At 32.9% G+C, this 12499-nt stretch overlaps 1 protein-coding gene across 1 annotated transcript in view; it reads right to left on the bottom strand.

Moving 5' to 3' along the window:
* Positions 1-12499, bottom strand: part of STXBP5L (syntaxin binding protein 5L) — a 420610-nt gene that overhangs the window by 25207 nt on the left and 382904 nt on the right. The window contains 2 exon segments of the mRNA XM_074301345.1: positions 7210-7449; positions 8776-8946. Of these exon segments, the coding sequence (XP_074157446.1) occupies positions 7210-7449; positions 8776-8946 (411 nt within the window).

The following is a 12499-nucleotide window of genomic DNA, read 5'->3' as shown; positions in this document are numbered from 1 at the left end:
TTTATTTAGTCTACATTTCTGCTGTTAAATATAAGCATTTTGTTTGTTTACATTGCAATCTGGTTTCCCAACTTTTCATTCAACCCAAACTACTTCTTCAAAGTTAGCAATGATCTCTTAATTGCTAAATCTAATGACTTAAAAAAAAAGTCATTAGATTTAGCAATTAAATCTTTGACACTTTATCATATTCTCTTTCTGAAATCTTTATACTCTGAGTTTTTAGTAATATTGTTCCCTTCTAGTTCTTCACTGTTCTATCCAATAAGTCCTACATCTCCTTTACTATTTTTTTCTCTAAGTCATGCTCACTCACTTCAGGTGTTCTCCTCTATCCCAGCCTGTTTTCTCTTTTTCCTTGGTGATCTTATCAGATTCCATCACCATCTCACTGCAAATGATTCCCAGATCTTTTTGAAAGCAAGGATCAATTTTTGCCTAGCACATAGCAGGTGCTTCATAAAATTCCCCCTCTCTTTTAGATCCTATCCTCTTCTCAGTTTTTGTCCAGTGTACCACCATGCTCACAGTCACGGAGGTTCAAAACCTGGGATTTATGCTTGACTGTACACTTTCACTCACTCAACATATCCAAAGTCACTGCCAAACCTTGCTATTTCTAATCTAACAACATAATACACACACACATGCACATGCATACACACGCACACACACACACACATATATAATATACATATATACATATATATGTATGTGGGTTGTATATATAAAACCTCCTTTTTTCACATAAACATACCGAGTTCAAATCCTTATAATCTCTTGCCTCAACTATTACAATAACTTTATAACTGCTCTCACAGATTCACATTGTTGTCCAATCTTATCCACCCTCTGCTCAGCTGTCAAGATGATTTTCCTAAAATGTAAATCTAAACATGTCACCCTCTTTGCTGTTTGGTATTGGTTCCCTATTATCTCCAGGATCAAATATAAAATCTTTTGGCATTTAAAAGATCTCATACCTTATCCCCTTCCTAGCTTTTCAGTCTTTTTTATACTTTCCTTTCCTCTGTGAATGCTATAATTCAGCAACACTTTCTAACTTGAAGATCCTTGAATGAATCTACCATTATTACTGTGTGTTTGTATTAGCTCTTCTCTGTTCCTGTAATGCTTTTCCTCTTGATCTCCACCTCTTAATTTCTCTGATTTTCTTCCAGATTAAGGTCAAATGTTATCTTTTGGAGGCATCCTTCCTATGTTTTCCACCTACTAATGCCTTCCCCTCTCAGTTGCTTTCTATTTTCTCTGTATGTATCTTATATACCCTTATTTATATGTTGTCTCCTCCATCAGAATGTAAGCTTCTTGAGAGCAGAAGCCTTTATTTGTATCCCTAGCACTCAGCACAATGCCTGGTACATAATAAGCACTTAATAAATAATTGTTGTTAAATGTGTTTTCCTTAAATTCTTATACTTTTTTCAAGTCATTAACTTTATGTATTTCTTTTTAAAGTTTTATCTGTCCTCCATCTCACAATGAATCCTTCTCTGTCTTTACTGTGATCAGTGACTGATAATATGTGTGAAATATATTGTCTGGCGTTACAACTAAGTGTCCTGTACATTGTAGATGCTTAATATATGCTTGTGGAATTGAATAATTGCAGTTTTTTTAGGGAGTTATTTAAGTTAAAGAAAAAAAATATTTTTCTCAGTTTCATTAAGAACAGTACCATAATTGAGTCTATAAAAAGCCCTGTTAAAATACAGACATTCTTAAAAGGGGCATTACCATATTAAGCGCATTCTATTAGCAGAGATTAGCTTATCTTTCTTTTGGAAAACTACAGGACAGTGAGGAAATGGAATACAGGAAAGATAATATAATTGAGAAACTGACAAGGCTCCAGACTTGGGAAACCAAAATCAAGAGAAAACAATGATAATAATAATATTATAGGTCATGTTTATATACTTTATAATTTATCAAACACTTTCTACAAAAAAATTCCTGCTAGGTAGGCAGCAGAAGCATTATTATTAGTTCCCTTGTCTAGGTGAGGACATTGAAGCTAAAAGGTCAATGACTTGCCCCAAGTTACATGGTCAGGATACAAATCCAGGTCTGACTTGGTCCAGAGATCTTTTTTACTACATTGAATGAAGGATCCTGGGGAATTAGGAGACCGCATGAAAATACTGGATACATGGAAGGAATCTTCATGAAGAAATGAGCTTTACAAAACACTTTACATAAAGCATCTCATTTAATTTACACACAGCTCTGTAAGGTATATGCTATTATTATTATTTCTTTTTTGTAGATGAGGAAACCAAGGCTCTGAGCTTTTCTCAGAGTCATGCAGTAAGTAAATATATGAGGCAAAACTTAACTTGCATCGCTGAATGTTTTCAGCCTCTTCCCTCCGCTTGCCTCGTTGATGTTAATATCTCTAAGCTGATTTTTCTGTAAAAAGAGTTAAAGGAATTTCCTATATGCCACTCTTCAAAGGGATTTAAATGGTTTCTTTCCAAGGATTGAGGCTTAGGAATACCAAGGATCTCCCCACAAAACACTATTTCATTAGGGAGAAATAATTAAAGCTGTTATTAATATGACTCCATTGCCTCAACACTAGTACCACACAATTTCTTCTATCCTAAAACAGATTTAATGAAATAATATATATTTGGAAAAGAACTCCCAAAACAATATGGTAGAATTTCACTTTTTATTGTGAATCTATAAAAAAAGAAATGTACATATGCAGATAACCTCCAGTTCAATATCTTATCCCTCAATCCCTTATCAATATCAATCCCTCATGTTTCCCTTGAGACTTGCTTTTCTACCTGCCTGTGGAACATTTCTACTTGGACATCCCATTGGCATTTAGAACTCAGAATATCTAAAACTGAATTCATCTTCCCAACAAAGATTTTGTCTAGATGGCTCTTTTTTCCCCATCTCATTCTTCCTTGTAGCATATTTACTTGTAAACATGTCTTGTCTTCCCTATTAGAGAATTATGAAATTTAAAATTGGAAGAAAGGACCTTATTATCTAAATTTCTTCATGTAAAAGATGAGGAAACCAAGGCCTCAAAGAGAGAAATACTTGCTCAAAGACACATAGATGAGATGACATTTGGACTCAGATCTTCTGCCTCTTTTTACTGCACCACACTTCTTATTTACCCTGAAATTTAACAAATATTTATAAGCATTTTGGGAGAAGAAAAGCTTACTACAGGCTAATAGCCTGAGTGTATGTATGTGGGGATTGATAACTCTCTTTATAAAGAATGAAGCATTTGAATTGGACCAATAGATGAGTCCAGGGAAGGATTCATGAAAGAAAAATTTCTTGAGTTGAGTTTTAAAGACTATGTAGGGAGCCAACTATGAGCAATGAGAAAAATGTGAGAAAGGCACATATGTACTAAAAACTGCTATGTATCTAGGGACAGAGTAATCTTATTTGGCTCTAGTATAAAGCAAAAAGGTTGGAAAGGTAGGGTGACTCCTAATTGGGTCAGAGTTTGAATTAGTTTGTAAAAAACTTAACAAAGAATATGTGATTTTCCATCTTTTATTCACAATGTCTACTTATGAATATTATATTAGCATATTATCTATGCTTAATAAGTTTGTGTTTACTTGAATGTGCTTGACTCTTCCTCTGTACTAGAGGGTTTTGGTTTCTATCAGCTCAAAGTCCTTTTTCTAAAGAGGAAGAAAGTAAATCATGCTCCATTTATGCCTTTATTCTTTGGGGTGTCAAAGAGTAACCAAAGGGTCCTATTGCTGATCTCTTCAGGCTCTTTAAAAAAAACAAACAAACAAACTCTACGCAGATTGATAAAATCAAGGAAGAGGTTTTTCAAACTCAAAATTCTCGATTAATATCATAGTAAAATTATATTAAATAATTAAGCCATTTCAAATCTGTTGAATATACCACATTCTATCCATCATTATCATTACTATACATCATAAATGCCTACTTATATTAGTTCTCTTTTTTTGTTTATTTTATTAAAGACTATTTATGCACTTTTGGGATTAGGCCACAAAGTAATTGTATACAATTTATTACCACTTGGTAGGTAATAGCCTTTAGAAATTTCACTTTTAAGTTGTTTATACCCTTGCTTTATTCTTCAGTACTCCTGTTTTCATAAAGTAACCCATAGGAAAAAAAGCTATTCTCACTTTAAATTATGTCCCAAATCAAAAACATCTTCATCCTCAAATTAACCATCTCTACTAATCTTTCCATTTGTCTCCTTGGAGAAATTGTGGGAAAATAGGAACACTAATGAATTGCTGGTGGAACTGTGAATTGGTCTAATTGTTCTGAAAATATGCTCCAAAGGCTATTAGACTTTGTATACTCTTTGGCTCACTGATATAAATACTATGTCTATATCCCATTCATCAAAGGGAGAAAAAAAGGACCCATATTTACAAAAAATATTTATGGCAGCTCTTTTCGTAGTAGCAAACAATTAGAAACTAAAGGGATAGTCATCAATTGAGAAATGGCTGAAAAAATTATAGTCTATGAGTGTTACTTTATATTATATTAAATATTATATATTATATTAGAATTATAGTCTATGAGTGTTACTTTATCATAAGAAATGATGAAGGGGAGGGTTTCAGAAAAACCTTGGAAGACTGATGAAGAATGAAATGAGCAGAACCAGGAAAAAAATTTCAACAGTAAAAATAATATTGTAAATATAACCAACTTTGAAATACTCTGATCAATACAATGCCCCATTACAAAATCAAAGGACTCATGATAAAAAATGAGATCTACCTCTAGATAAAGAACTGATGGTCTTAAAATACAGATTGAAGTATGTCTTTCCTTCTTCCCTCCCTCTCTCTTATTTTTTTTCCTTCCTTCCTCCCTCCCTCCCTCCCTCCCTTTCTTCCTTCCTTCCTCCCTCTTTCTTTCTTCTTCCCACTCTCTTCCTCCTTTTTTCATTATTGGACTTTGTTTTGCACATCTATACCTATTTGTAATGGGCTTTGTTTTTCTTGCTTTCTCAATGAGTGGAGGAAGGGGAAGGAGAGAAGAGAATTTGGAATGAAAGTAAAGTATCATTAATATGAGAAAAAATAAACTCTAGAATCCACTTTAGCATTTAAAAAGACTGTCTATGATTTTTTTAGGTTAATGACTGTGGCATTTCTTCCCCTCTTTAGACCTGTTTCCTAGATTAGATATTCTCTAAGATCTCTCCTAGCTCTAAATTCTAAGTTCCTATGAATTTTCTTATATTGTTTCAAATTTAAGTTTTGTCTTCTCAATGCTGTTTTATATTTTCTTCACATTTACTGTTTTGTCTAGCATGGTATGAAATAAAGGAGCCAATACATGCCATTTTATAAATTAAAATATTTTAACGCTGTTTGATGGCATTTATTCTAAGATCTTACTGAGGAAGATGCTATCTTAACATCTTAAGTGGAAGGAACTACATTGAGGCCTAGTGGCACCAGATATTTCTTTAACAAGAGGGGTTAATTTCTGTGAAGTCTCTTAAATATCTGGATACCAGAAATGAGGCATTCACCTTGAAACTGCCAAATATAACCTGATGGATGATGAATATAGATTGAATTAAGTAGAAGGAGCCAACAACATGCATTTGGAAATAGATCAGACAAATGGATCTACTTGGAATTTATTCTATCCAATCATATGAGTTTCATTAATTTCCTTTTGAGGAAGTGAGTTTATTAAGCAGAATCTCTAAGTCATCAGCTTGACAACAAATGTGCTACCTCTTCTGCAATTATACATTAGCATGTGAAATTTGGAATAGAAGTTCTAAATCACAATCCAGCCTGGTGTTCTGATTCTACGTTACAGCCGTGGTATAATTAGGTTCAAGCTCTGATGGATAGTCTTATGTACGAGAAAAGCATTTATAAACAATTAGGGATTCAATTATAGGACACAGGACCAAGAAGTAACAAAGATTGTTGAGATTCAGAGGACAGTGCCTATTTCTTTTAGCACCAAGCTCAATCCCATTCCTGAAACTTATCCTCATGCTTAACCTATACATAATTCTTAGAGTTGAATTCTGTTTTTTGAATTCCTAGTTAGTTGATCTATGATATCTTCCATGATGAAATTGTCCTTAAATAATTTTTTTTAAAAAGGACAATGCTTTAATTCAAAGGAGAAACTCTAGAGGTTAGCATTTTCTGAATCAAAAAAGTATCTTTCTAATTAGGGAAATATGTGGGGGAGGTGGGATCTTGTGGCTCTTTTCAAATTGATGCTTATTCCACCAATATAAAGGATCATCCTACTCTATAAGAATTGATTCCCTTATATATAAACCAAATGATTTTTCTATATTTTTTAAAATACATGCCTGACCTAATTTACTAATGCTATCCTCTTATTATAAGCTATTTGAGAGAAAAAAAAAAGTGTGGGTAAATGCGAATGTATGTACATGTATGTGTATTTAAGAGAAGAGTTAGTATTGAAAAACAAAAATCCCCATGGGGAAAAATAAGAATCATACTCATGCCTTCTTCAGCAGAGAAACTACACTTAAAAATAAACGGAAAGAAATTAAGAAGAGCTAACTAGGAAAAGATTAAACTTAAGATTTCATAGTGATATTTAGAGGCCTGGTATAGAAGCAGGAAGGCAATTCTACTTTCTTTCACAACAATGAGAAGACGGAATTGAGAGAAAAAGAATGAGAAAGATTGCAAAGCATCCCTGAGGGACGAGCCTGGAAGATTCTAAAAAACCTGGGAAGCCACTCTAGTTTAGGAAGCTCCAAGCTTCAGAGTTCCAGCTTCTTCTGGGATGGCCTAAAGCACCCATAGGTGGTGATCTGGCATGGAGTTTTGGAGAAATGTTTTATTTTATTTAAAAATTATTTTTCTATCCTTCCAAATAACAAATATCATTCTTATGATCTTCTCAGAGTTTTCCAGCAATTTATTTGCTAAAGTCTATTGACAGCAGTTTTATGGTGCAATATTCTCTAAATCACCATGGCAATGTAAGCCATGGAGGAATGTTGCAATATAATACATCTTGTAATGCTGGAAGATGTTTAGAATGATCTTAATGCCATTTCCTATTGAACAGATAACTTTACATTCATCATCATTGCTTAAAACAGACTTATTTTACAGGCTAGCAATCCCAATCAGAAAAATAAGTAAATACAGAAGGAATAATGATTCTTACCACTTGGAGATACCAAGACTGGCTCTGTATACCTTTGTTCATCTGTTGAAGGCAGGTTAAAGGAGATCATTAACACCATACCCAGACTAGTTCCAACCCATAGACATGGGGAGATTGTCATGTCATTTTTCCGTGCAAAGGATTCCATGAAGTATAAAGCTGTAATTGCTTCCTTAGAGTCTTTGTCAATGCTGGAGATACTAGAACTTCTAGAACGATTATAGGAGTTTTCTCGGCTTTCTATGTAGATTTAGAAAATAAACACATTAATGTTAATGCATTTTTGGGGTAAGACATAAAAAACATATGATTACTTATGAGTGAAGACTAGAAATTTTACAATATAACATTAGGGATTTTCTACTTCAATTCACTTATTTTATATATCAAAAATTTATGATACATGAAGATTAGATAATTTGTCCATGATTATGATGTTCATGGTCTTACAACTATTTGGTAGAAGAGCCAGTAGCCAAACTCAGGTCTCCAACTTCTAACCCAAGTCTTTTCAATCATACAATGCAAATGAACTGAAATAATGCATGTATTTTTATATATTGTTCATTTTTGTAAGCCTCATGATAGATACTTAAATGTTGAGTGAATTTATTTAAATGACAGCAGGAGAGATTATATTAGTTCACACAAAGTAAGCAGAATGAGAGCTACTGAGATGACAACAACATTGTAAAGGAAAACAATTTTGAAAGAATTAAAAATTCTTCATTGTATGCAAAGATAATGGAAAAATAAATGGGCCCTAGAAGACAAATGAGGAAACATGGATTTCCTCTTCAAGGAGAGGTGACAGATTGTAGGTGCAGAAAGAGCTATCCTAGTATTAATTTTTGTTTTTCTAAGTCAATATGTGGCCCACAAGGATCTATTTCTATTTGAGTTTGACTACACTGCGCAACATAACTAGACATATAGGTATAAAGAGATATCCTGTGATTAGGATTCCAATCAATAACAATGGAATAAAGCAATGTGAAATTGATATCAATATCTTCTCTTCAATTTAGAGAACAGCCTGGGGTGTGAAGTGGTTAAATGACTTCCCATGGTCACACAGCTAGAATGAGTCAGGGGTAAAACTTCAACCCACACTTTCCTGACTCTCAGGATAGCTCCCTATTATGGTTTGCTGCCTCTTACTTGGAAAACTTATACCACTGGGTTTTTGTAAGGAAAGATTTTTGAATATACAAATGAAATATCTATGAAAACGTGAGCTATAATTATTACCATCATTTTCATTACAATAGCAGAAATAAGCTTAGGAAACTTAGTAAGTGATATACTAATTTTTAAGTAACCAAAGTAGAACTATATTAAGTTTTATATCCGGGACAAGGAGAAAGATTTAAGGGCGATCTCCTGGAAGATGGACATATACAAGAACCAATTATGCTCCAGGAAGGTACTATTAGTTTCCTCTAAATTGGAGCAAAGTCCTAGTCACTTTACCCTAATTGTGGCTCTTGATTAAATTTAGATATGTGCTAGAAAAACTGAAAGAAAGACATTCCTATTTCAACCAAATTCTTATTTATAATCTACCTTCTGTGGTGACTGGTAGAGAAACTTCCATGCAAGCAGCTGACTGTGCCTTTCGGAATGGTGGTCGTCCAGGACCCCAGCGATTTACTTTTGAAACATCAGCACTAGAAAGACGTTTTCCAGAACTGCAACTCTGAGAAGTAGGGCTGGTGCAGTGTCCATTTACATGATCTGTGACAAGAATGGCAAGTTGGATGCTCACACAAAGCAAAAGGGAAGCATGTTACAACTACCACTATAGTATATTAACATGAGCAGAAGACCATTTCTGAGGAGGCTGGGAGTATGAGGATGTCACATAAAAAATGAAAAGAAACACCATTTCAATATGCTTTCTGCATAGAATATCATTTTACTTAGCCATCCAAAAATTATTAAATCCTTGTCTTTTTCAATATTTGACCCAAATCAGCAGATCATAAGCAAATTTAGAAGCCAGTAATATTATGACATAAAATGCATGTACTTAACTTTAATTTTAACCTAGTCTCTTTGTATATTCTGCCACTACACTGTGCTACAATATTCATAATTAAACACATAAATATTCTTTAGAAATAAAAAGTGGAAATAAATTTGTTCCTGTGGTATTAGAATCCCAATATTAATGATAAAATACCTAGCTAGAACTAAGTGTTAGTACTGAATTTTGTTTTGATGTAATTTTAAATGTGTAAAAATTGATGAACACTATGTTCTCTTATTTTCTCAAGTATAACAAATTCTTATCTAGCTTTTCAAATCAATTGATTGTAGGTTTCTGACTTTACAAAATATTACTTGTTTATTACAGACATTTAAAATTGAAATCCATTGTTTTTTTAAAATGAGCCTGATGTTCACTGACCATGCTCTAGTCTACACAAATATACCCCATTCTTTCAAAGGATACCTACATGTGATGTCTAGTTTAATAGAAAGAATGAGGAATTTGTATTCAAAGAATTTGGCCTTGAATTTTAGTTCTGCTAGTTGGCCATTATCAACTTGCTTAACCTCACTGGGCTGCTGTTTCTTCATCATAAAATTAGTAGGTGACTGTATACATGATCTCCATGGGTCTTTTTTCAGTTCTAAATCTATGTTTCTAAGAAAAAACTTATGAGAACTTTTAACAAAGAAAAATTGGGGAGAAAAAAAACTAATATATTTTTTTACTTTATTTTTAAAATATTTTAAAATCATATTTCAAAAATCAAAAAAACCAGGTAGTTGCTAGTGAGTATGCTTGGAATAATAGATTTATGTGATTTTATCTAAGAAATACATCTTGTTGTCTGATGTGAGTTACCAAAGTTATCAAAATTACTAGTTACTAAAAAAGTGAATCCAATTGGAGTTAATTTTAACATAGCCACTATTGCCAAAGTTTTACTAATAAGAAAAGAATAATATTCTTACTTAATACTTGGAAAACTTTGTAGTCTTACCAAGAAACCAAACCTTTTAATACTGAATTAAGAATAATACATAGAAAGATGAAGTATTTATTATGTTTAGATCAGAGGGAATATTTGTTATCATTAAATAAATGCTGGATAGTTTGAAAATAACAAAAGCTAACAAAATATCAAAAAATTAAGTCAAAACAAACTGCAGGATGACAACAACCAAATTGATTCCAGCATTTGCTTTCCACTTCTGTTTAAAACAGTACCAGCTAATTAATTTAAATAACCCAACTTAAACTAAAACATTCTGAGCACTGAGTAATGCTTTTTGGAGAGCCTCTGTTCTACCATGAATGCCAAATTGGCCCTGGTTATGGACAGGCTTTTTTTTCCTTGATGTTGGCATCATTTTTAGCTTATTTTGATTTTGGTGTCTTTGATCATCCAACAATATGCAGGTCATTTTCTTTTCTCTATATTTATTTGCTTCTGATTTTGAAAAACAAGCTTTTATTTCTTGTCTTTTTTTTTTCCTAGCTAAAGCTTCAGAGGCTTGTACACAGGCTTTTCTTTGAAGTCAGCTTAATTTCCTTTTTTGTTTTGGTTGGGTTCTTTAATAGAAAAAAGTTTTACTTGTTCTTGGATGTGTTTATTTTGACTTTGAAGGAATCAAGGCTTCAGTCCTCTAGGTCTGCTAGTTACTCTTTGAAACTTCAAATTTCAAAAGCAAGCTTCTTACTGATTTTTACTCAGGCTACTCTGCTACTTATTCTAGGAGGTTGTTTCCTCAAGCTGACCTTTGTTTTTCTCTGTCTGCCTGTCTCAGCCTTAACATAATAGATGAATGTTTTAGGCTCCTTTGGAACCAACTTCACTGCCTATTTTAAAAAGGTTGTGACTCAGAAATATAATCTTAGGCTTAATCTTAAAGCTTTAGGATTTTAATCTTCCTTCCAATATTAAATCTTAAGATCCTTTGACAATTTAAATTCAGGAAGATGGTAATTATAATTTTAAAATATCATCATATATTGATTTATGAAACATTTAAATGTCAATAAAATTAACAGAAGACAAACTTTCTCATATCAAATCATATTTTCCCATCGAATTGCATCATAAAATCTAAAAAAGTAGTCTGAACAAAAATGTAAATGCATTGAGCTGAAAATGTTATAGGATTTAGAATAGGATCTGAAGCTATGCTATAATGGGTCTTAAAATATTCCCATGTTGCTGTTGTTATGATCTCTATAATCAAATAGCATTTGAAATAAAAATGGTTTGCCATTAAATTTTTTTTTTTTTTTTTGTAATACAACCTGGGAGGTTAACTCATTCCAGATGCTATTTTTAGCTGATCCTGTTATAACAGTGAGATAAAGGACAGGACTGATTTTAGTACCAATAGTTGGAGTAAGATGTTAACAAGAATTATCTGAACATTTAATAACAATTAGCTACCTTAATTTCCTTTCTTGTTTTGGTTTGATTCTTTAAAAGAAAAAAAGTTTTACTTGTTTTTGTATGTGTTTATTTTGATTTTGAAGGAATCATGGCTTCAATCCTGTCAGTCCACTAGTTAAATGATTTGAACTGATTAACTGATGAATTCATTAATATACATGAATTGATTATTACATACATTTCACATTCTTTATTATAAAAGTCATATGCAATATTTGCCACAGTACTTGCAGTGCAGGGCTTGGAAAAATAATACATTTATTAAATACTTATTATAAGTACAGCACAGTGCTAGGTTCTAGAGAGATGCATAAAACATGGTAGCTGCCCTCAAAGAGCTTACAGTCTGGTATGATTATAAGATTCAAGGACTTATAAAACAAAGTTCCTGGGGGTATCATGGAGGTTTCATAGTACAGGTGGCATTTGAATTGTACAGTGACAGATGGACAGGAATCCAACAAAGGAGGAGAGGAAGGAAGGACATTCCAGGCACAGGATTTGAGCAAAATAACTGAGATGTGATCACAGTACATGTAAATGGGACAGATAATTGATTAGTTTTCATGGAGTTTAAAGTACGTAGAGAAATATGTTAAGAGATAAAACTTGTAATGTAGGATGGAACATAGTTATGAAAGATTTTAGCTGTAATGTAGAGAAGTTTGAAATTTGGGAACTTGATTCTTGGGCAGAGAAGGAAAATGATCAGATCTATGCATAGCCCCTCCCCACAAATAGTCTGGCATTGAATGAAGGATTGGTTAAAGGTAGGAAGAGTCAGTCCACATGAGTGGCATTGTAAGCCTTCCTCTGCCGGTGTAGCCTCAAGCAAGTCATTTCACCAACTTAAATCTGTTTTCTCA

The sequence above is a fragment of the Sminthopsis crassicaudata genome, chromosome 3 (genome assembly GCF_048593235.1).
Source record: "Sminthopsis crassicaudata isolate SCR6 chromosome 3, ASM4859323v1, whole genome shotgun sequence".
Lineage (NCBI taxonomy): Eukaryota > Metazoa > Chordata > Mammalia > Dasyuromorphia > Dasyuridae > Sminthopsis > Sminthopsis crassicaudata.
The sequence above is the reverse complement of the archived record's forward strand: the minus strand, read 5'-3'. Positions and strand labels throughout refer to the sequence as shown.